Source organism: Mytilus californianus, unplaced genomic scaffold, assembly GCF_021869535.1.
Source record: "Mytilus californianus isolate M0D057914Y unplaced genomic scaffold, xbMytCali1.0.p SCAF_6, whole genome shotgun sequence".
In the NCBI taxonomy this organism is placed as follows: domain Eukaryota; kingdom Metazoa; phylum Mollusca; class Bivalvia; order Mytilida; family Mytilidae; genus Mytilus; species Mytilus californianus.
Genome location: NW_026262712.1, coordinates 9,054,822 through 9,081,003, shown reverse-complemented (window position 1 = coordinate 9,081,003; position 26,182 = coordinate 9,054,822). Strand labels below are relative to the sequence as shown.

Genomic DNA, 26,182 nt, shown 5'->3' with positions numbered 1-26,182 from the left:
AAGAAAAAAAAAAGGAAAAAAAAAAAAAATCCCCCCTCCCAAATTTTTTGAACCCCCTTATGATTCATCACCCCCAAACTCAATACCAGCCTTCCCTTTGTGGTATGGTACCTTGCAGTACAATTTCAGAGAGATCCATACACTTGAACACAAGTTATTGTCTGGAAACTAGAAAAATGCTTATTTTAGGCCCCTTTTTGGCCCCCAATTCCTAAACGTTTCGGGCAATTACCCCCAAACTCAATTCCAGCTTTCCCTTTGTGATATGGAACCTTGTAGTACAATTTCAGAAATATCCAAACACTTACACACAAGTTATTGTCATGAAACTAGAAAAATGCTTGTATTTTGCCCCTTTTTTGGCCCCTAATTCCTAAAATTTTGGGGCAATTACCCCCAAAATCAATTACAGCCTTCCCTTTGTGATATGGAACCTTGTGGTACAATGTCAGAGAGATCCATACACTTACACACAAGTTATTGTCTGGAAGTTACAAAAATGCTTATTTTTGGCCCCTTTTTGGCCCCTAATTCCTTAACTGTTGATACCATAACCCCCAAAATCAATCCCAACCTTCCTTTCGTGGTATTGAACCTTATGGTAAAATTTCATGGAGATCCATTCACTTAAACTAAAGTTAGAGTGCGAAAACCAATGTGTCTTCGGACGACGCTGGACGACGCCAGACGACGACGCCGACGACGCCAACGTCATACCAATATACGACCAAAAAATTTTTAATTTTTGCGGTCGTATAAAAATGCATTTTCCCCCTATGTTCTATTTTAGCTAAAGTAGCTATGTTTCTTGATGTACAAGGAAATAAAATACAAAATTTATACTAGATACTCTGAAACTCATTTGGCTGAAATTGATTCAGCAGTTTCAAAGGAGAAGATTTTTTAAAGTTAGCAAACTAGATGAACAAATTGTGAAAAATAATCTTTAAAGGGCAATAACTCCTTAAAAGGTCAATTGACAATTTTGGTCATATAAACTTTTTTGTAGATCCTACTTTGCTGAACATTTTTGATGTTTAGTGGACCGTGAAATTCAGGTTAAAACTCATCATCATAGATCATATCATAGGGAACATGTGTACTAAGTTTCAAGTTGATTGGACTTCAACTTCATCAAAAACTACCTTTACCAAAAACTTTAACCTGAAGCGGGACAGACAAATGAATGAACGGACGGAAAAACATAATGCCCATAAATGGGACATAAAAACTGCAAAATTTCCTTAACATTACCAATTCAGAGGCAGCAACCCAACAATGGGTAATTAGATTCATCTGAAAATTTCAGTGCTGATAGATCTTTACCTAATGAACCCTTTTCCCCATGTCAAATTTGCTCTAAATGCTTTATTTTTTGAGATATAAGCCAAAAACTGCATTTTACTCCTACGTTCTATTGTTAGCCATATGCATGGTGGCCATGTTTTTTGACGAAAAAGAAAAAAAGCACAAAGTTTATTTAAGATACCCTAAGGATCATTCAGCTTAAGTTTGGTTGGAATTGGTTCAGTAGTCTCAGAGGAGAAGATGTCTGAAATAGTTAACACACGATGACGACGTAGACAGACATCAAGTAATGGCAAAAGCTCACATTTTCTTCAGAAAGGTGAGCTAAAAACTGCAAAATTTCCTTCAAATTAACCATTCAGGGGCAGCAACCCAATGGGTGGTCTCATCAGAAAATTTCAGGGCAGATAAATGCTTTAACATACCTGTCAACCTATGACAATGACAGGTCATAACGCGTCCGAACTTTTTCTAGCTGAATTTCAGTATTTAGGGGACATTTTTCTTATAATTTATATCAAAGTTTCCAAAACATGTCCACATGGTTAAGTAATTTAAAATTGTACATATTATTATTTCATTGCACCTAGAGTCCATTGATAGATTTGTGTTCCTGTTCATATTCATTCCATGACATATATGTGCCACTTTGTGTTTTCTTTACATACATTTGTGCAGCTTTTAATCAGTAAATCATAACACAACAAATGGAAGTTTTTAACGACCTTGACTGGCTATACAGCCCTTGCACGGTTGGTAATTAAATCATAACTACTGGAAGTGTTTAACGACCTTGACTGGATATACATCCCTCGCAGAGTCGGCTCGGTGCCCGAAGGCGTTTGGTGAGCGTTTAAATAATTTTTTGCCATCGGTCAGGAACAGGTGGAGGACGCCATTTTGGTAGGCCGCATCTTGGTTTTGTGAGTTGTTTTGGTTTTTCTTTTGTTGACTATTTTGATGTTATGTCTTCACAACGGCTGCTTTCAGGGCCAGATTAGTCAGCTTGGCAGCCCGCTAACCTCAATGATTGAGTACTGGTAGATGAGTCTTGGACGTAGTATTAAAGATGACAGGAAGCATTATCAGGACCAAAGTCGTGAGACAGTGAAATGGTGGTCCATCATCTAACACCTAGGATACAGCCCTCGGAAGTCACTCGGCATACCACTCCCCCATCCATAATGGGTTTTGGAGTGTATGTTGACGCGGGAATTAGCCCTACGCGGATTATAGCCTAACGTAGTCTGTACAGCATTGGATTGGTTTCTGTCATCCAAAGTAGTAAGTCGTTGATCCATCTAACAGTAAACCCTCATCGAAGATAGCGGGTAAAGGAGAGCTGACCCAGCACGTCCGTTCAGTTGTAATGACTGAGACGTGACTGTGATGTAAATCATAACACTGGCTGATATTAGAGTATAATAAAATAAAGTTAAACAATTAAAAGAGGTATAGATGAAAAAATAAAAAAAAATTCAAAATTTTTATTTTTTAATTCTTCTAAGGTAGAACATAAGTAAAAGTATTATTCTGATATGTTTGTGCATTCAATTCATTTTAGATTTAATCTTTTTACAAAAAAAAAAACATAAGTTTAAGGAGTATATTGTAAATTGACAAAAAAAAAGGGGAAGTAACTTTGAAACTTTAAAACAACTTTGAAATACACAAATTATTTACGACCTAAAGCTAAGGTAATTGGTGTTAATTAACTGTGTGTTTGACACCAAAACTGTCAAGGGAAGCCATGCACAGAAATGGGTCAATTGAGCTGAGTTTACACAGCTAGTTGAACTTCTTGTCCAGGAAGAATTACGAATTTGCCAGTATTTCATTGAAACCACTTTATATCTAATAAGTCTGAAGGCTAAGGAATCCGGGTTATTTTCCGAATTCCCGGGTTATTTGGTCACCCGGCAGGTGTTCCGGGTGATCCCTCAGAATTGTGAAAATCTCGGGTCACACCCGCAGGATCGATGTCAGTTGACAGGTATGCTTTAGTTTCAGAGATATATAAGCCAAAAACTGCCTTTTTACAAATATGTTCTAATTTTAGCCATGTCCATCATCTTGGTTGGCAGGCGGGGTCATCAGACACATTATTTAAACTAGATACCCCAATGGTGATTGTGACCAATTAGTTTTAGAGGAGAAGATTTTTGTAAAACGGAGGATTACGAACGACTGAAACCAAGCTAAAAAAAAAAATTTGTAAGGGTTCCGCAGAACACAGTGTCTCACCTACTTTATGAATCTAATAAATGTTTGAAGAACTTTAACTGCAGACTGTATGCAATGTTAACTGGAAGAAAAACTAAGTTCATATATATAGGTAACATACTGAAAAAACAGGAAATATATTTTTACAAAATTTCCTTCTAGATACTAGCTTTTGATCATAAACAAGCGTCTGTCCAAGTTTGGTAGAAATCCAGGATAGTTTAAGAAAGTTATTAAAATCTTAAAAACTTTAACCACAGAGTAAATGTAATGTTAACTAGCAGAAAAAACTAAGTCCATTTATAAGTAAAATACGAATAAACAGGATTTCTTTTTTTACAAAATTTATTTCTGGATACTATCTTATGGTCATAAACAAGCTTCTGTCCAAGTTTGGTAGAAATCCAGGATAGTTTAAAAAAGTTATTAAAATTTCAAAAACTTTTAACCACAGAGTGAATATTTGTGGATGCTGCCGCCGCCGCCGCCGGAATGTAGGATCGCTATGTTCTCGGCTTTTTCGACAAAAGTCGAAGGCTAGACAAAAATTAAATTAGCAAAACATGTCATTCAAGGGCAGCAACTCCTGGATACGCCCTCGAGGTCCAACCCTGAACAGTTGGGGCAAAAATGGACACAATATTCAAGCTTGATACAGGTCTGAATTTGGATTGTAATTAAATATTTGACATATTAAAGGTTTCTGAATAAATGTAGTCAAAGAACTTGAAATTGGTTATATGTTATATGAATTGAATTCAATTAAAGATTTCTTGCTGTTGCGCAATACTTAGTAAATCTGTTGTCAGACTATAAACAAATAAAGTTCAATTAATTCTCAATGTCATATTAGAAATTTATGAAAATCAAAACGGAGCTTACATCAATAGATATAAACAATTCACCAAATTATCATGAGAATTGCTGACAGCTTTTTTGAGTTATTGTCCAAAAACTGGAAAATCCCCCTTTTTTTAATGAACAAGAGTGCACACACTGAAATGTCTCGCCTTCTTTACTAATTATTGATGTTCTGTTGATAGCCCTAAATGTAAAGCTTTACTACAACTATCACATAAACTTAACATGATCCAAGAAAATGAGGTCAAGGTCATATAAACAAAACAAGACATATATGTACACCTTACAATCATTCAATACACTAAATATAGTTGACCTATTGCTTATAGTTTCTAAGAAATAGACTTAACCAAGAAAACTAAACATTAACCAATGAACCATGAAAATGAGGTCAAGGTCAGATGAACCATGCCAGGCAGACATGTACAGCTTACAATTCTTCCATACAACAAATATAGTTGACCTATTGCTTATAGTTTAAGAAAAACAGACCAAAACACAAAACTTAACACTGAGCAATGTCCCGTGAAAATGAGGTCAAGGTCAAATAAAACCTGCGAGACTGACATGTACATCATAAAATATTTCCATACACCAAATATAGTTGACCTATTGCATATGGTATTAGAAAAAAAGACCACAACTCAAAAACTTAACTTTGACCACTGAACCATGAAAATGAGGTCAAGGTCAGATGACACCTGCCAGCTAGACATGTACACCTTATAATCATTCCATACACCAAATATAGTAGACCTATTGTATACAGTATAAGAAAAAACAGACTAAAACACAAAAACTTAACTATAACAACTGAACCATGAAAATGAGGTCAAGGTCAGATGACACCTGCCAGTTGGACATGTACACCTTACAGTCCTTCCATACACCAAATATACAAGTCCTATTGCTTATAGTATCTGAGATATGGACTTGACCACCAAAACTTAACCTTGTTCACTGATCCATGAAATGAGGTCAAGGTCAAGTAAAAACTGTCTGACGGGCATGAGGACCTTGCAAGGTACGCACATACCAATTATAGTTATCCTATTACTCATAATAAGAGAGAAATTAACATTACAAAAAATCTGAACTTTTTTTTCAAGTAGTCACTGAACCATGAAAATGAGGTCAAGGTCAATGGAAATGTGACAGACGGAAAATTCGTAACATGAGGCATCTATATACAAAGTATGAAGCATCCAGGTCTTCCAACTTCTAAAATATAAAGCTTTTAACATGTTTAAGAAGTAAGCTAACGTCGCCGACGGATCACTATCCCTATGTCGAGCTTTCTGCAACAAAATTCGCAGGCTCTACAATAAAACCCCATAACTCAGAAATGTAAAATGTAAAATTTATAAAATTCTAAAGGGAGCTTACATCAATAGATATAAACAATTAACCAAAGTTTCATAAGAACTGCTGAAAGCATTTTTGAATTTTTGTCCGAAAACAGGAAAATCCCCCCTTTTTTATGAATAAAACCCTGTAACTCGGAAACGTAAAATCTAAAATTTATAAAAATCCAAAAGGGAGCTCGTGTCAATAGATATAAACAATTCACCACAATTTCTTGCAAGAGCGTGAAAGCATTCTTGAGTTATTGTCCGAAAACTGGAAAATCCCCCTTTTTAATGAATAAAACCCCATAACTCGGAAACGTAAAATCTAAAATTTATAAAAAACGAAAGGGAGCTGACGTCAATAGATGTTAACAATTCACCAAAGTTTTATGCAAATTGGTTTAAGTGTTTTTGAGTTAATGTCCGTCATGTTGACGACGGACGGACAGACGGATACCATAATACGTCCCGTAAACGGGCGTATAAAAACACATTCTTTACACTATCTATCCTTAGGATCATTCATCCAATCTCTAGTTTTTTTAAATTCAACACTGATTCACTATAAAAAAGACAATGGACACCAAGTAATGAAGGATAAAAAGGTAACTTCATAGCTCAAGTTTTGAATACTGGCCCATCCAAACATTGAAGATTTTATAAAGTCTTACCTTTAACAATTTATCAGACTGTAAACTTTTTCCTGGTGATGTCAATATGGTGTCTGTGGCGTCTTTTCTTGACTTCTTTGTACTAGGTACAACTTGGGAATTTTTATTTACAATATCGTTTGTTATCTGCATGTTCATTTTCATTTGGATTATGGACAAACCAGTGAGGTGGTCAATGATCAACCTATTGCCAGGTTTCCTCTTTCGTCCTGCTTTCACTGAAATAAAAAAAACAAGAATGTGTCCATAGTACATGAATGCCCCACTCGCACTATCATTTTCTATGTTCAGTGGACCCTGATATTGGGGTAAAAACTCTATTTTGGCATTAAAATTAGAAAGATCATATCATAGTGAACATGTATACTATTATTAAAAAGTTTCCAGTTGTTTGGACTTAAACTTCATCAAAAACTACCTTGACCAAAAAATTTAACCTAAAGAGGGACAGATGGACGAACAGACGTAGGTGGGGCATAAAAATTATTTATTTTTAGGGGACAATCTTTAATACATTAGAATTATCTTTCGCATGAAACCTGGTGATATGTCTGTAATGTATTGCTCCTATTTTTAATGTGAAAAGAACATACTCCCAAGTCAGGAGACTCTGGCCTTTGTTAGTCGTGTATGATTTTTAATTTTAGTTTCTTTTATATATTTCAGAGCTTAGTATGACATCCATTATCACTGAACTAGTACACATTTTTGTTTAAGGGCAAGCTGAAGCACGCCTCTGTGTGCCAGAGTTTCTCACTCTATTGAAGACCCATTGGTAGCCTTTGGCTGTTTTCTGCTCTTTGGTTGGGTTGTTGTCTCTTTCACACATTCCCCATTTCTATTCTCAATTTTAGACTGTATACCAACTTATTTTTTGATGACACTTTTTTTTTTGCGTTAAGCTCTTTTTATCCCCTTTCCCAGAGATTTAATTTCACGATTTTAAATTTTACTTGCAGAAGTTGAATATGGAATTATCTAAGTTTCATATATTTGCCACTACTGTGGATTCAATATTATTCGTTGGATACCAATTTTGGTGGATTTCGTGGGTACAGGCGAATCAAGAAATTAACTGTTCAATGAATGACCAATTTGCTATAGGTTTGTATGCAGACTTTGGCAGAACCACGAAATCACATATCCACAAAAATGCAAGGTTTCCTTAATCCACGAAAATTGGTACCCACGAAAATAAATGAATCCACAGTATTTATATTCGCATAATTTTTCGACTCGTGAAAGTTGTGAAAAAATAATCATTTGCAAAAATAAGTGTACAGTATCTAATTGTATTTAGAAACAAATGAATTAAAAGAGTTCAATATTTTTAAAGAAGATGTAATCATGCCTTTTTTGAGATTAGCACTTTCTGCCTTTGTCAAATCCTGATCTGAATAATGTCATTCAAGTTTAGAGATTAGCACTTTCTGCCATTGTCAAATCCTGATCTGTACAATGTCATGCAAGTTTTGAGATTAGCACTTTCTGCCTTTGTCAAATCCTGATCGGATCAATGTCTAAATTTGGATTGCTATAAAATTTTTGACATACATGTAATATAGGTTTCTGACACAAAATAAATGTGGTCAAAGATCTTTAAATTCTATTGTGCAATACTGTGCAATTGAATATTTCTTTGAAAATTTTTGAAAAAAAAAATATGTACCCCTTTAAAAATTGGGGGAAAAAATTCCCCAAAACATTTTGACCCCCCCCCCCAACCTTTTGTAGCAATTACCCCCAAACTCAATCCCAGCCTTCACTATGTAGTATGGAACCTTGTAGTACAATTTTAGAGAGATCCATACACTTAAACACAAGTTATTGTCTGGAAACTAGAAAAATGCTTGTTTTTGGCCCCTTTTTGACCCCTAATTCCTAAACTGTTGGTACCATAACCCCCAAAATCAATCCCAAACTTTCTTTTGTTGTATTGAACATTCTTAAAAAATTTCATAGAGATCCATGCACTAAAACTAAAGTTATTGTCTGGAAACCAAATGTGTCTTCGACATCATACCATTATACAAACCCAAAAAAATGTTTGCGGTCGTATTAAAAGTAATGATAGTGGTCTATATATATTAATCCTTTTACCAGGGCTTGGCATTCTATCTCTTTTATATTTCCCGCTCAAAAACATTGCAAACACAAGTTATCTTTCTTTTTTTATTGCCCTGATGAAGGTGTAAACATGGCCATGATAGCGCTTCAGTTTGTTGAAAACCATGTCTAAATCAACTGAAATTTACAGATTTACTAGAATTTGAAATGAATGAACATTTTTTTTTAAGAATTTGGAAGAATTGAAGCCAGACATGTATACTATTTCGACATAAAATACAGTTTTATGTACAAAAACACTTGGGATTGACAATGTTAAGTGTAATTAATTTGTACAACCTACATATGACCTAGTTGATATTTTCAAACTTTTGCCATATTGGTTAAAATTTTATGATTTTAGGACCAAAAAGATGAATTTCTTATATTTCATGTATTTAAATACCAAAAATTAGCAAATAAATTCTTTTTCTGACAAAAATATTATTAAAAACATTAACTAAACTGAGTCCATGATGTAAGTTAAGTGAATGCTTAGTGTCTTTTCATGATGTTGGGATGTACAAGTACCCGGTCACATCCAATCTATGTTTTTGTTAGTTGTATTTCTATTTGTATATATCCATCTGATGAGTTAAGCCTTTTTCAACAGATTTATATAGTTTGTTCTTATGTTGTACTGTTACACCACTGTCCCATATTAGAGGGAGGTCTGGGATCCCGCTAACATGTTTAACCCCAACACATTCTGCTTGTAATTACCTGTTCCAAGTCATGAGCCTGTAATTCAGTGGTTGTTGTTTGTTGCTGTGTTACATATTGTTTTTTCGTATGTTTTTTTGTACATTAATTAGGCCTTTAGTTTTCTCTTTTGAATTGTTTCACCTTTGTGATTTCAGGGCCTTTTATCGCTGACTATGCGTTATGGGCTTTGCTCATTGTTGAAGGCTGTGTGGTGACCCATACCTGTTAATTTCTGTGTCATTTTGGTCTCTTGTGGAGATTTGTCTCATTGGCAATCATACCACATCTTCTTTTTTTTCAATATAACTACAGACAAATTTTTATTGATATCTAATATGAAGTTCTCCCACTTGTGTCAGAGACAGGGAAGCCATTTATATCAGAGAAGCTTCTGTCAGGACGGATATCGTTTTTAAGGATTAAAAAGTTGAAGAGCATTAATAAACCAATGCAATATCTATATATACTTACTTTTTATGCTTTTCATTTCTGTAGTACTTGATAGGTTCTCATGGCTCTCAGTCTTCCCTGCAGGTGCCTTAGGTCTTTTAGTCTTTCTTGCACGTCTCTTAGGTGTTTTAGTCATCTCTGTTGGTGCTGTTGTTTTTTTCTTAATAAAAATTAAAAACTCTCATCATGACAATAATTAAAATATACAGAAGTGAGCCAGAACAGTTAAATTTAAATACATCAGCAGCATAAGGGCTATTCCATTAAAATATATATGGGAGGGTAGGAAGGGACTTTTAAAATATCCCTACAACCAAGAACCATTTTTTAGATAATTTTGCATAATGGTAATAGATGCATACTGAAAAAAGTCCCATGTGGAAAAGATAATGAACATGATTTAAAATTTATGATGGGTTGAATTGGTTGGTTGCTTAACGTCCAATGGCAATTATTTCATGCATAATTCTAAAAAAAATAAAATTAAAAGTAAGTCTTGGTAAGTAGTACAAGTAATCAAAGTGATACACAGTGGAAGTTCTTTTTTTTTAGGAATATAAAGCTTTATAGAAATAGTGTGGCAGATGCTGAATAAGCATTCCAATATTTTGCATTCTACGACAAGTGAGGCAAAAATAGAGATGGATTCAACAAAAATTATAAAAACATCAAGAATAAATTGCTTCGCTGAGCACAGCTGGATACGACCGCAGAGGTCCAACCCTAAACAGTTGGGGCAAAAAAGGACACAATATTCGCACTTGATACAGGTCTGAATTTGGATTGTAATTGAATATTTTACACATGAAAAGTTTCTGACACAGAATAACTGTAGTCAAAGAACTAAGTATTGGTTATAGGATAAGAATTTATATTCAATTTTTCGCTTTTAAGCAAAAAACTAGGCTGTTGCGAATTGACCCCCCCCCCCAAAAAAAAAAATTTTACCCCCCCTTTTTTTTTTTGCTTTTGTGCAATACACTACATGCACTATGCTGTTGTGAAATACCCCCCAAAAAATATTTTTTACCCCTCCTTATTTTTTGCTTTTGTGCAATACACTATGCTATTGCAAATTGACCCCCCCCCCCCCCAAAGAAAAAGAAAAAAAAAATTTTCACCTACCCCCTTCTTTCACGTCTTTTTGCAAAAAAAATATAATATTTGAAGAAATTTTCTTTTTAATTTTTGAAATTTGAAATCTGAAATGAGAAAAAATTGCCCCCCCCCCCCCCAAACAATTTCTTTTTTTAAAGTTGGGCCAGGTGAGCTACAGGATTTAGTAATTCCTGGCCTATATCCTCCTACATCCATAGGATAACACCTACCTGGAATCTAGATTTGTTATATAGAGACTGCAATACTTTAACTCTCAATTGCCCAGTTAAACCTCCACCACTCTGTAAGCTCTGCAGCTGCTCAATATCATCCTGTTTAATAGAAAATTAAGCATGAAAATGATGAATTGTTGATAAGGGGAGAGAGCCCCCTATTACAGTAGAAAAATCAATAATAAAAAACAAAATATATATATAAGATTTTCAATCTACTAATGAACTCAATATCGTTAACTTTTTTTTTGTAACTTTTTTATTTTCCCGCATTTGCGCAGAAATCTCTTTCTTTCTTCCGGTCTTGTTTGTCATGAGACTTTGATCACTAACAACTAGACCAACATCGGAAACGTTACAGTATTTCCAGGTTTTTTTTAACATTAAAAAATATGTTAGAATTAAAAATAAATAATTGATACGGACTTCGTTCCCTTTCACAGGTAAAGCCTGCCTCATATTAAAATTGGTGCAATATAATTCAAACATTCATGGAACTGCAAGAGCTGCTTCTATAAACTGTGGATTTGAAAATATTAAAACATAATTACTGTCATGACCGTGAATTCGTTAATCTGCATGGTACTAACCATGCTACTTTTTGTGGAATATCCCAAATTGTATTTTTATTGTACTTCATTTTTGGGGTTTGAAAAAGTTCTGCACAGACATGACATAATGTGTTTCATTGAACACTAAATATTTGTGATTACCATTCATTCACCCAGGAATTCCTTGAAAAATTGTAACCCTATGAATAATGATGAAACCAACAACTATGTCATGTATGATATATTTCATTGTACAACAGCCGGAACCTGTTAATCCAAATATAAATTTAAATTTGGTTTTTCTTGGGTTTAACATGAACATGATTAACAGTTGTTCAATAGACTTTTTTCATGTTACCGACTTCTGACTTTGAATTGTAATTTGTATAATTTTTCGACAGGCATCTAATCTGTGGTTAGACATACTGTACTTGGTCAAGTAAGAGCAACCAAAATAAGTAACATCCAACATAAAATATGTGCACTTTGCGGGGGAAATTTACTGCTTTCCGATTTTGTAGTAAAAATGTATAATGAAAATACAGTTTATTCCTCTTAAAAATGTACAGATTTAAAGCTTGATTTTACTGCTTTAAGTTGCTCTTGGTTGACAGAGTACCAGGTGTCTAACAAGCATGACAAGAGAGAATGTAACCTGTTAAAAAAAAATAAACTCCGGAGTCAAAAGTCAGTTATATGAAATAAGTTAAATCTGCAGTGTTCTTGTCTGATGGGCAAGGCCAAGTAAACAATGAATGCTTTAAAAAGGGAGAAAATATTAATCTACATTAATTATCAAGTCTCAATTCTTCCTTTTTATCAATAAATCATCATATCAATCGATCAGCCCTGACAATACAACAACTTTAATTACTATTTGTATTTTTGCAATCATATCTATCACTGTCTATAGGAATTTGAATAATAGTCATAATAGTAGCAATTCCTTTCACGTCATTCACTAATTGCAAGTTGTAAAAAAAGTTCATGTAGAGCCCCATCTTTAGTACTTATTTCATGTGTATTTGATAAATTGTTAACTTTCAACAAAAATTTTCATCAATTGTATACACAAATTGTAACTTTTACACACTCTGTCACTTTTTTACATCATGCTGTTCTTTATGTAAAGCATTGTAAAGCAATTGTACATCATTACATGGGATCTGTTCTGTACATTCAAATTTCACAAGTTAAGGACATTCGATACAGTTTCTCGATATATAATGTCATTTTTATAATTTTGAAATATGTTGTAGGCCTTGGCGAGATATATAATAAAACACAAAATAAAACATAGGTCACCGTGCTTATTTTCGAGAAAATTGGGGATTTGTGCAATTTTGTAAAAAAGTTAGGCAATGTTATAAAATTTTTGGAGTAGATATTCTTCGTCGTTAAATTAATAAGATCGGGTTCAATCTGAAGCTGTGATAAGTGACAATAAGGAAAAAAATAAATCCCTACAAGAATGACTATACAATTATTCAAGCCTTCCTTGACATTGCGGACCAGATGCTCAAAATAGTAATTATTTTTAACCTTAAAATATGGAAATAGAGTGGTTCTGAAAATGTAATTTTTATCATTTTCCTACATTAACTGCATTTTGTCATGCTTTCTCCAAATCTCAAATAAAAAATAAATGTCACTGTGCTGGATACGAAGATAAACGCAATTTGTCCTAAAAATTGCGTCCTCCCTTGGTAACCTCAACGTTAGCGCTAAAATGCATGACGTCGCTGGCAGACAATTTGGACGTCTCCCTCCAATTATCTCTGCAAGTTATCGGCTACATTTTTCAGATGTATTAATATTGCTTATAAACAGCTACCTATAAATTGGTAATATTGTTTTCGGAAATAAAATCATGTGAATCATAAATACCTCTCGCTGTTTGTGGTCCAAGTGAGAAATATCTCAAGAAAAGTTATTACAGACTGTTAATATTTGTTTACGGCTTTTAAAATTTAAAGACTCGCGGCAATTTAGAACTTGACATGCAGGTACATATGTACAGTACACATATACCATATGTTGACATCTAGATGTTGTTTTTTTTGTTTTGGTTGGTGGGCTGCTGTTTCATTAAAATACCCCTTAAAATCCTTTTATTCACATTTCAATCACTTCTAAGAATTTCACATTGATTCATAAAATCAAACTTTTATTCGGGTCAATGAATACAGTTGAATAAAATTTGAAGGCTCCCAACCAGTTTTAAAGTTCATTTGTATATATTTATTTCCACTGGATCACAACACAAAGGTTACTTACATGAGGTCTTTTCCTGCAAACGGAACTTGTCAGAAAACAAAACAAAATCTTATAAGTCAGAATCTTCAATTTGCTAAAGGAGGCTTTTACCAGACAGAAAAACTATATCATAATTTTAAAATTTTCATGTTAGTAACTGCTAGTCATGCTAGTAGTCCTTTGTTTATTTATGTATCATTGTCATTATGCTTAGTTTCTTTTGTTTCCTATTATGACATCAGACTCGGACTTCTTTTAAACTGAGTTTTACTGTGCGTATTGCTATGTGTTTCTTTTTTCTACATAAGCTAGAGGTATAGGGGGAGGGTTGAGATCTCACAAAACATGTTTAACCCCGCCACATTTTTGCGCCTTTCCCAAGTCAAGAGCCTCTGGCCTTTGTTAGTCTAGTATGTTTTTTAATATTAGTTCATTTATATGTTTTGGAGTTTAGTGTGACGTCCATTTTCACTGAACTAGTACACAATTTTATTTAGGGGCCAGCTGAGGACCACCTCTGGGGCTTAAATTAAAATATTGTTTGTTTGCAGTTCACTGACCTACCTTCGAAAATCCGCCCGACTGTGAACATTTTATTGCTTTTAATTTGAAGAAATTATTTTTAATACTTCTATTGACTCGATTCGGAATTTCGGGTCGTTTCCGGAATTGATTTCGAGTCTAGGTCAATTACATGTTTGAAGTTCCGTTTTTCTTCCCTTCCTGTCAAGCATTCATCTGACCCTTTAATGGTAAAGCACATGGAGAGTGTTTACAGGTATCCACGAAGTCATGGAGGAGTACTTTATTCTGTCGTGTTCTGTCAATTTTAAGACAAATAATACACAGAAAAGTTTCATAGCAAACTGTTTATACTGATTCAGGCAGAATTGCACACGAAATGATGTCTTTGATGATGCAGCGGATATTCATAAAACCGACACGATAACCGTTTCTGTCTCAAACAAATCGGATACAGAATCTTTTGAGACTGACTTTATTGAACCAATATCAGTGGTTCAACAATTCGACAGCAGCCTGAAGTATGCAATGTTTTCTTTAAATCGTTGTGAAGACGACAAAGATGAAACCACTCCTCCGTGACTTCATGGATACCTGTAAACATGCCTGTACGGTGGAAGGATGCATTTGAAATGTTAAATCAATAAGAAGCCACACAAACTACACAAAGGTGTAGAGAAAATGAATGGTTGGCTTGAGAAATAAATATATTCTCTCTGTATCAAATCTATCTTCGATTGTAATGAGTATGCTCCTTTAGGATAAGGGGGGCTGTCCCACTCATTGCAATTATTCTCTCTCTTACAATATTAAATGTACCCAAACTGTGTGAATTGAATTGAAATATGTCCTTAGCTAGGAGCTATGCTGCCAATTTTTTTATGCAGTCAAAACATTTCAGTACAGACCATTTACTTTTAATGGGGTGCTATGGATTTCACCCCAAAGCTAGTCTTAAGATTTTTGTTTGTTTTAATTAAAGCCTGGCATCAACATATCTTTCCAAATATAACCTTTATCATGTTTATAACAGTCAGATGTCTAATATATTTTTTTTTAAGTTGTCTTTTTGTTCAATTGAGGAAGATTCAATGGTTGATTTTTTTAACACACTCCTAAATTGTCTTTTGAATCTTTAATATCTACATTTTTCTGATGCAAATACTCAAGATGCATATATGTAAGTGAATATGTTTCTTTACAACAATTCTAGTCATTCCTTGTTTATAAGTGTTCCAGTATTTCATAATACCATAAATTTATGTCATAAATTGTATAATGACACTATGTTAAGTTTCGGTTTTGGTTAAACATGTTAAAAAGGTGTTTACCTGAAAATGCCTGTTCCTTTCATGTTTGTTTTCAGTGTTTGTTGTTTTAAAATGTTTTTTTCTTCACAAGAAACTTGGTTTGTGTTAAACTGCTTGTTTAAACTTTATTCTGGCTGATAAAATAAAATATTTTTCCTACCTACCGACCCTGCAGTCTGAAGGTATAGTCGGAAAACTGCAAACAAACATATTTTTAAGGTTGGCCTGGGTGCGGGATTTTCTCGCTGCATTGAACATGTTGAAGACCCATTGGTGGTCTTCGGCTGTTGTCTGCTCTTTGGTCGGGTTGTTGTCTCTTTGACATATTCCCCATTTCCATTCTCAATTTTATGTATGTCTCAGGTCACCAAGCCACTTTTAGGCAAACTACATACAGTCTGAAACTGATCTTTTTCTCTGTTTTGTACAATTTAAAAGATCATTATAAATGAGACGTCAGGTTGCAAGGGAGCTTAACAAAGCCCCAACCCATCCAAAGGTCACAGGTCTGATTACAAATACAGTATGTGATCTGTCAAACAGATTATTTGGTTAATTATTATAACTTGTATACAGTGCTAAAATACCTCATCATCTTCTTCTTCATCTTCTTCTTCTTCTTCCTCTTCTTCATGTTCTTCTGGTTCCTCTTTCACAATTACTTCCCCTTGCTAAAAAAAAATGTTACATAATTATCTCCCTTCATTATAACAAATCTTTGTATTTCAACAAAAAGTCAGATCATTGGTTTATTTCAAATGATAATGTCTGTTGCCTTATATATGTACAATGTACATGCACATAGAAGGATTAGGCTGTTGTTTTCATCATGTTAAGTTTAGTCCCTGTTGGTCATATTGGCTACATATATGTCCTCAAGTGCTTATACATATTTTTTGCATGATTCTCTGCCTTCACTTTTTCGATGTTTTTAGTTTTGAACATTCCAATGGAGGTAAGGCCAAATAAAATAATATGTGTGTTTCCTATTACATCTTTGAAACAAATAGGGTAGGAAGATAGGTAGGGATTTTTTTTTATTTTACATTTTTATTTTCATTGAGAATGTTGAGTCTATTGGAGAGAAATTCTGACTTGAACAAGGTAGGCTATTTCGAAGCTTTAAGGAAATAGGAAACACACATATATTTTTCAGAAAAGAGCTAGTATATGACATATGACCCATGATATTTTCATTTGTATCTTCCTTGTTCATTGTTGTTTCATGTGGTTTTATGTCTCATGATCATGATAATAAGATCTCAGTGTTTTTTTTTTATCTTAAAGTTAAATCCTATATATTATGTATATACTTATATTACATTTTCATGATGTACATTCATTTTTCACATTTACTATGTACATGTTTATAGTACTACAATGAAGTACATTTTACAAACATTTGTAAGATTTACATGTACATGTATGTCATGTACAATATGTAGGCCCTCATGAACCCTGTTAAGTGTAAGAAACTGTATCCTTTATTAGGTCCTCATTTACCATGCTATAATCTGTCCATAATAAGGGCCTTATTTACCCTGCTATAATCTGTCCATAATAAGGGCCTTATTTACCCTGCTATAATCTGTCCATAATAAGGGCCTTATTTACCCTGCTATAATCTGTCCATAATTAAGGCCTTATTTACCCTGCTATAATCTGTCCATAATTTGGACCTCATTTACCCTCCTATAATCTGTCCATAATTAGGGCCTCATTTACCCTGCTATAATCTGTCCATAATTTGGACCTCATTTACCCTGCTATAATCTGTCCATAATTAGGGCCTCATTTGACCTGCTATAATCTGTCCATAATTAGGGCCTCATTTACCTGTGATGTGCTTGAAGTACTCTGATCAACTGCTGCCTCCATCATGTACATACTCTGTGGTTCTGATTTAACATCCTGTTTATTACCTGTCCTCATTAAACTTCCTGCAATGTCTAAAGTAAATAAACCTTTTGGCTCCTGTTTGATTAAGTCTAAATATTCAAATATAAGATCACAAAGTTCCTCATCTTTTAAAGGTTTTATAAAATAAACGACACCATCTTCTTTTAACAGTGATTTTTTGTCTATGTCTTCATTATGTTTTTCTAATTGACTGGCACTGTATAAGTTCCCCTCGGGCGAAATATACAACATAACTTCGGTGTCCTTTTTTTCTACTGACCCACAGCTTTTGTCAAGACAAACATCTGTTGTGTCTTCTGAATTTTGCTCCTCACTTTTAATAGGAAAGGATAAAAATATTTTCTTTGTTAGATTTAAAACCCTTATGTCTTTAACAGGTCCAGTATTGACGTTAACGGCAGATTTATTTTGGTCATCTTTATCCATAACAACATCATTCCCAGAGGACTCCCCTTCCATTTGTTTCTCACTGGAGCTGGTCACATTAATTTCAGAGGTTTTTTCTACAGGTTGTTGTTTTTCAGTGGCACTGTTGGCCTTTTCAACAATCGTCATCTTTGATCTTTGTCCTTATACAGTCTATGTATAAGTGTGTATCACAAAATCATACTAAACATTCAAACTGTTGGCAAGTGTCCATCTACAAAAACAAATGAATTAATCATTTATGTTGTAAAATGCATATATTTTTATGATCTGTCCAGCTTTGGAATATGGTGCCCTACATTTTGTTTTGTAAAGCTAAAAAAGAAATGTATACTTGTCTGTTTCATGTGCTTCCAGGACTAAACTTCAACTGTTTTTCTCAAGGGGCCAGCTGGGTCCACAACACATTTTTTTCAGGGGCCCAGTTGAAATTATAGGGCACAACTAATGTTTATACTAATAAACATATTAAATAAAACTTATATGTACTTTTAATGTATATGTCTGCCTATGTGTAGTGATAACTGCAAATTATACCTTGTCCATCAGATTTCTTATGATTAAGAAATACCAGGCGTTAGAATATGTATAAAGTGCCTAGAAAATCAACCTAACGATGTTAGAGCAGCCCTCAAAGTAGGTTTAAAGACAAGGTTGCCTTTTGGCCACCAGATATAAAATTTCAGTGGCCAATTTAAAATTTTAGTGGCCAGGAAATAATTTCAGGTCGCCTAAGAAATTTGTTATGAAAGTCTAGTCAGTAGAGCTAATGACATGAATGAAGAATATCAATAAATTTTCTAATATTTTTCTTATTCGCTTAATCGTAACATTAGAAGATGTACTTGGCTCTTCAGAAGCCGGAGTTTCAATAGAGGAACTCTCCGCCCCTTCTTTTTGTTTCTTAGCTGGTGAAACATCGTTGTTTTGAAAAAACTGGACAGCAACATCTGTTTGGCTACCATGATGTATAGCCCCGAAAACACTTCATCAGACGCTTGAATTCCCAGTTAAGTTAAGCGCTTTATAGACCCTGTTAAGATTAAAAATGCATGAAATCATATTCAAGATTAAGCATACATTCAACAGTAAGGGGTACTATTTGTACAAATAATTTTTATTTACTTGAAGAAGTAAATATTAATATACTTATATAAGTAAATTTGTAGGATACTTATACAAGTGTATTTTATTTACTTGTATAGGTAAAACAATTGGGCTTAGTTATGTCCCTTAGACATTCAGATTTTTTTACTTATACAAGTAAAAAAGTCATCCATTCTTCTTTTCTTGAATTCTTAGGACTTCTTTGCTCTAATAGAATTTTTGATTGTCTGTCCTTTGCAGATGTCTTAACTAATCATTTAAGTGTAATTTCATGGACAATGAAAATCTCATTTGTCTATTATCTTCAGAACACTGCTCATTTACAAGCCCCCAAGGGGCAATTTTTGATGGCCTTGAGCAAATACTTAAGATCTATGTGCAATCAGTTTCTTTGTTGAATTAATGAGATGAAACATTGAACTCTAATAAAAAATTATGAGCTAACCTGAGAAAAATTGTTAAAGGCATGTTTTTACATCTCAAAACTTGAGAATTTTTGAAGGATTGTAAAAAAAATTTACTTATACAAGTAAATTTTTGAGAAAATTAAGGGGAGATTATTCAAACATTATAATTAACTTATATAAGTTTATTTCATTTACTTCTTCAAGTAAATAAAGATTACTTGTACAAGTAGTACCCCTGACTGTTCAAGCGCTCGTATGACTGTGAATAAAACTTAATAAAATATGACCGGAGGCAGGTTGATTATCCAGAATTTTACAGTCGCCAGGTCCAAATAGTACCAGTCGCCCAAATGGCAACCAACAATGAAATTAAGGTCGCCTGGAGGCTTTATAGGTCGCCCAGGCGACTGTTTTAATAGACTAAATTGAGGGCTGTAGAGTAGATCTCATTTGTAACTTCCTCCCCAAGTAAGACTGGAACCTGTACTTTTTATTTCTTACTTCTACGACAACACCATGTACTAATCATGCTAATATAGGCTTTGTACTTAATCCAATACATGTACATTATTGTATGTTGCTTTTGAGCCTGGATAGGATTATGTGTGATAATTTTACAATATTTGAATTAATGCCATCCTCTGATAGAGTTGATCAAAATATTGTATTCAAATACTTTTCATTGAAGATTAGCTATAGACATGCATGACATGATAGACAGCAAACAGTCAGAGCTCAGACATAAATAAGTCTAAATTGCATTAGTTACATTAATTTATCTAGGTGCTGCCAGGCATTAAAACTTTTAAAATTACACAGTTTTGTCTGTACTCAGAGAAAATTTCATGGTGTAAACACAGCCATTTTTGTTTAAGTGTATAGATGAACCTTAAGGTTTACTTATTCAGGGTTGTATCTCATCTATATACCAGCTTTGACATGTTTGATAAGTGTTTGGTATTACTATAAATTTTCACTTATTCGTACTATGAACAACAACATTATTTATTTTGTAAAAAATATTTCCATTCTCCATTTTAACTGTATACCCTTACAACAAAATTATTTTCATTTACTTGTGTATATTATTTATTTGGCAGTTTTTTGTTCAAGGTTATTGTTGTTTTTTTTAAATTGTTTAACATCTCAAAGCGGTATACTACTGTTGCCTTTATTTATTCATCCCATATTTTATTGATTTTGTATTTACATCATGTACATTGTATTATAGATCAAATTTATTCCTTCAGTGTATGTTCACTTGTGTTAATATGTCTTTTGATTGAGTTAAGCCATTTCAATTGATATTTTACAGTGTGTCTTTCTATGATGTGATGTTACACTATTGTTTCAGATAAGTGTGAAGGTTGGTACCTATTAAAACGTTTAAACCTGCTGCATTTGTTTGCAAGTGAGGGACTATTTAGTTTAGTCCCTGCTGCCCTCTGACAGATCCTAAGTTTGATCGCCAAACCTTAAAGATTTGATTAATAAACTGTATACCCTTGCTTCGCTGTGCACAGCTGGATACGCCCGCAGAGCTCCAACCCTGAACAGTTGGGGAAAAATGGACACAATATTCCAGCTTGATACAGGTCTGAATTTGGATTGTAATCAAATATTGAGGTCTGGAGCTGGCATGTCAGTAACTGCTAGTAGTCTGTTGTTATTTATGTATTATTGTCATTTTGTTTATTTTCTTTTGTTTCCTATTCTGACATCGGACTCGGACTTCTCTTAAACTGAGTTTTACTGTGCGTACTGTTGTGCGTTTGTTTTTTCTACATTGGCTAGAGATATAGGGGGAGGGTTGAGATCTCAAAAAACATGTTTAACCCCGCCGCATTTTTGTGCCTGTCCCAAGTCAGGAGCCTCTGGCCTTTGTTAGTCTTGTATCATTTTTAATTTTAGTTTCTTGTGTATAATTTGGAGTTTAGTATGACGTCAATTATCACTGAACTAGTATCCATATTTGTTTAGGTGCCAGCTGAAGGATGCCTCCGGGTGCGGGAGTTTCTCGCTGCATTGAAGACCCATTGGTGGCCTTCGGCTGTTGTCTGCTCTATGGTCGGGTTGTTGTCTCTTTGACACATTCCCCATTTCCATTCTCAATTTTATTTGACATATTATAGGTTTCTGAATAAATGTAGTCAAAGAACTTGAAATTGGTTATATGAATAGAATTTATATTCAATTAAAGATTTCTTGCTGTTGTGCATACACTGTGCTGTTGCGCAATACTTAGGAAATCTGTTGTCAGACTATAAACAAATAAAGTTCAATAACTTCTCAATGTTATATAAGAAATTTACAAAAAAAAATAAAGGGAGGTTACCTTAATAGATATAAATCAGTCATCAAAGTTTAATGAAAACTGCTCTAAGCACTTCAAGGATATTGCCCAAAAACTTGAAAAGCACCCCTTTTTTTATGAATAAAATCTTATAACTCAGAAACGTACAATCTAAAATTTATAAAAATCAAAAGGGAGCTTACAACAATAGATATAAACAATTTACCAAAGTTTCAAAAAATGCTGAAAGCATTTTTGAGTTATTGTCCCAAAACTGGAAAATCCCCCTTTTTGTAATGAATAAAACCCCATAAATCGGAAATGTATATAGTCTTAAATTTATAAAAATCAAAAGGGAGCTCATGTCGATAGAATTTAAAAAAAAATCAATTCACCAAAGTTTCTTGCAAATTGGTGAAATTTGAGTTATTGTCCGAAAACTTGGAAAATCCCTCCGTTTTTAATGAATAAAACTCCAAAACTCAGAAACGGTAAACGGTACAAGTAGGAAAATCCTTATTTATTCAATTGTGGCACATTCATTTTTGTCATGAAAATGTAGTTTCAAATGAAATTAGCTCCTAGATGGGTGCCTCTATATGCTTGATTTTCACACATGTTGTTCCTTGACCAGTTTAACTCCAAAAGGATGTCTCAGATTTCCAAAAACATCAATAGAACAAATTTTATACCCAATTTAATTTAGTGATCTCTTATGAATTGAGGTTGCAAACTTCATTGAAGGTTTATGAGAGAATGAAATACAATAGGAAAAATTCGTAAGGGTTCCGCGGAACCCAGTGTCTCGCCTACTTTTGCTGTTAATCGCAGGCTCAACAAAAATGAGGAAAAAAAATTAATAAAAATATTCCTCTCTATACTATCTTTTGATTGTAAGTAGCTTCTGTCCAAGTTTGGTAAAAATCCAGGATAGTTTATGAATCTAATAAATGTTTTAAAAAATTAAACTGCAGACTGTATGTAATGTTAACTGGAAGAAAAACTAAGTCCATTTATCATGTTTATAAGTAAAATAAGGAAAAAATGGAACAAAATTTAAAAAAAATTTCCTTCTAGATACTAGCTTTTAATCATAAACAAGCTTCTGTCCAAGTTTGGTACAAATCCAGGATAGTTTAAGAAAGTTGTTAAAATTTTAAAAACTTTAACCACAGAGTGAATGTAATGTTAACTGGCAGAAAAACTAAGTCCATTTATAAGTAAAATACGGAAAAAATGGAATTTTTTTTTTACAAAATTTACTTCTGGATACTATCTTATGATCATAAACAAGCTTCTGTCCAAGTTTGGTAGAAATCCAGGATAGTTTAAGAAAGTTATTAAAATTTCAAAAACTTTAACCACAGAGTGAATGTAATGTTAACTGGCAGAAAAACTAAGTCCATTTATAAGTAAAATACGGAAAAAATGGAATTTTTTTTTTACAAAATTTACTTTTGAATATTATCTTATGATCATAAACAAGCTTCTGTCCAAGTTTGGTAGAAATCCAGGATAGTTTAAGAAAGTTATTAAAATTTCAAAAACTTTAACCACAGAGTGAATATTTGTGGACGCCGCCGACGGAATGTAGGATCGCTATGTCTCGCTTTTTCGACAAAAGTCGAAGGCTCGACAAAAATCTGAGACACCCTTTTGGAGGTCAAACTGTGTTGCACAAGAATCTATAAAATATTTTGGGGTGGTACGAATAACAAAGAAGCTAATTTCATTCAAGTATGGACATCACAATATAGCAACTTATTACATAATAATTAATTATGTAATAATCATGTCATAATGAAATAATCACCGTTTGAAAGATAAATCTTTCTTATTTCTTTTGGTACCTCATTTATAAAATTTAAAGCTGGATGAAAGAAATTACATCAGTTTAAAGTGCTCTGATTAGGGGTGAAAAAATCTTTGTATTGTGCTACCTTAAGATGTACATGTACTTACATGTAGGTGAAATTAAATAAATCAAGAATTTAAAATTAATGCAATAACCTGGAAAGCATAAGTTATGGATCAAAATAAGCTAAAAATATTGGTGGTTCATGGTCATGATGGTTTTTGTTTAGAGTTCCATAATTTCCATTTTATTTTACCTAAATTCAGGTCTGTTTAATTTTATGGAATTCAGTTTGAAAATTTATTGTATTTATTCTGAAAGTGAAAGATCTTGGGAAATCTGGGAAAACATAAACATAATTATATTTGAAAAAAGATGTAGATCTTAGATCTACATTTATCAATGTCTCTGATGGGGTTGTAATTCATTTAATCTTTACTTTTGGATTCTCCAGGAAATATTTTGAACAAAAAAGCACACAGAACATTGCATGCAGAAGGTAAGAATTAGTATATGAATGTTTAACATGTTTAGTCATGTTAGTAGTCAGTGAAGATTGCATGGCAAAGTTGGGTCTCGTAGCAAAATTCTCTTTCAACATGGTCAAAATCCAGTCGGAAAAAGTGGCTGAGGAGTTACGTTCAAGGTGTCACAGCAAAAAATAAATGGAGAATGTGTCCACATGGACACAGATGATGCCCTTGCTTGCATACAACATTATAAAGGGACATAACTCAAGAACCGAACGATAAAAGTGATCCTACCAAAATTTGTACTTGATCTTTATTTAGTACTAATGAGCATTGTGTATAAGTTTCATAACATTTGGTTGAGGCAAACTTAAGTTACAGAATGGAAACTAAAAATTTTGCAATATTTCCATTTATAGAAGGGCATAACTCTAGAACGGTTAAAGTGACGCCACCAAAATTCAAACCTGATCTGTGTTTTGTGGTAATAAGCATTGTGTATAAGTTTTATAACATTTTGTTGAGGCAAACTTAAGTTAGAGAACAGAAACTAAACATTTTGTTGATAGTACAACACAATTTGCGATGTTTACCGTAGTTTCATGGAGAAAACGTAATTGACAGAAAGTCGAAAACCATAATCAACTTGTTAAAAACATTGTTTTACTTGTTTATGTAAAAAAAAATAGCAAATTCACACTTATTTGTCTTTGCCTGCCCTCACTTTTCATTCGAAAATAACAAAACCGGCCGCCATTGTTGATCGTATTCACTTCTTCTATGTACTGTGGATAATCCTCCAAAGAAGGAGCACACCCAAAATAAAATATTTTTATTTTTTCCTAGCATTGAGTTAACTACTTAAGATGTGTCTACATACATTGTACTTCAAATTCTGGCTTTATAATTAACATGTTTAGGTCTTTTGAATTATGGGAAAAGTAGGGGTCCTGATCACGAAATCCCGGGCTTAAAAACATGGAATCCAGAGGTCCGGAATTTAAAAAAAATTAAATCCCGACATCCCGAAATTCGAAAAAAGAATTCCCGGATCCCGAAATCCCGAGCTTAAAAACACCCAATCCCAGAGTCCTGATAAAGGTCCTTACCCCCCCCCCCCCTCCCCATGATGGATGAGGGGGTTCTTGATTTCTGTATTCCTCAATTGTTCTGCTCATTATTCTTCATTGTTCTTTTCTTTAAGCAATATGGATGTTCTGTAATTACTTGATGACTGTATGTTGCTCACATTGTTTCTTTCTGCAATCAGTGTATTTTTACACAATTTTTGCAGTTATTCAACACCTCATTATCCTCTATTCCTTTAATATTTTTGTTTGCAAAGGGAGATAATTTCAATGTTGCCTTGGCAAGCATTTATCCCTTAGCTCGGTATAAGATCAAAATGAAGATAAACATAACATGTATATGTTTTATTTGTATGAAATCAAAAATAATTCATTTATTTAAAAAATGCCCAAGCGTAAATCTTAGGGACAAACTGGTCTAGTCACATAGCATTTTCGGATGAGGTCGTAAGTCATTGAAAACATTTGTTTTGTTGTAATTTTAGTAATGCAAGTATTCAACACTATCAAAATCTAATAAATACTTAACCTTTTCACCTTTATTATACATATTTAGAAGGCACCAAACATGAAAACATTCTTATTCTTCACATTCAAATAACCGGAAGTTGATCATTAATGTTCCTGCAACTGGTATCGCTAAACTCCAAGCAACGTACGCATATCACAGCATAATATCGCAGCTTTTTATTCACATTGTCACTGTTCTCGCACATCAGCTCTGGCTTGCTGTTCTATTCAGTGCGATTGTTAATGCAGTCATATCTGACATTTTGTTAACTATAAATAACTTGAGGCAATTTTAGGTGTTTCCCCAATTTCAAAAATAAAAATACGGGAAAGGGAAGACCATTCAGTGAAACATGTAAAATAAAAGGATAGTATTACTAGGAAAAAGTCTAATAAATATCGAATAAGTTGCAGTTCTTGCTTTTAGGTCGCCAATAAGGCCAAAAAAATAATTTACGTGTTT

At 33.5% G+C, this 26,182-nt stretch overlaps 1 protein-coding gene across 4 annotated transcripts in view; it reads right to left on the bottom strand.

Annotated features, from left to right (window-relative positions):
• Positions 1-25,862, bottom strand: part of LOC127706961 (zinc finger protein Xfin-like) — a 48,634-nt gene extending 22,772 nt beyond the window's left edge. For 3 of the 4 annotated variants that reach the window (XR_007984672.1, XM_052211691.1, XM_052211693.1), the window contains exons 1-6: positions 25,747-25,862; positions 17,480-18,203; positions 16,231-16,314; positions 11,002-11,103; positions 9,695-9,833; positions 6,413-6,630 (exon numbers count right to left, since the gene is read on the bottom strand). Coding sequence is in view for 3 of the 4 variants with exons in the window: in XM_052211691.1 (XP_052067651.1) it covers positions 6,413-6,630; positions 9,695-9,833; positions 11,002-11,103; positions 16,231-16,314; positions 17,480-18,118 (1,182 nt within the window). In the remaining variant the exon portion in view is untranslated. Of the gene's footprint in view, positions 1-6,412; positions 6,631-9,694; positions 9,834-11,001; positions 11,106-16,230; positions 16,315-17,479; positions 18,204-25,746 lie in introns of all 4 variants that reach the window. The other variant, XM_052211692.1, reaches the window with a different exon arrangement.
• Between the last annotated feature and the right edge of the window lie 320 nt (positions 25,863-26,182).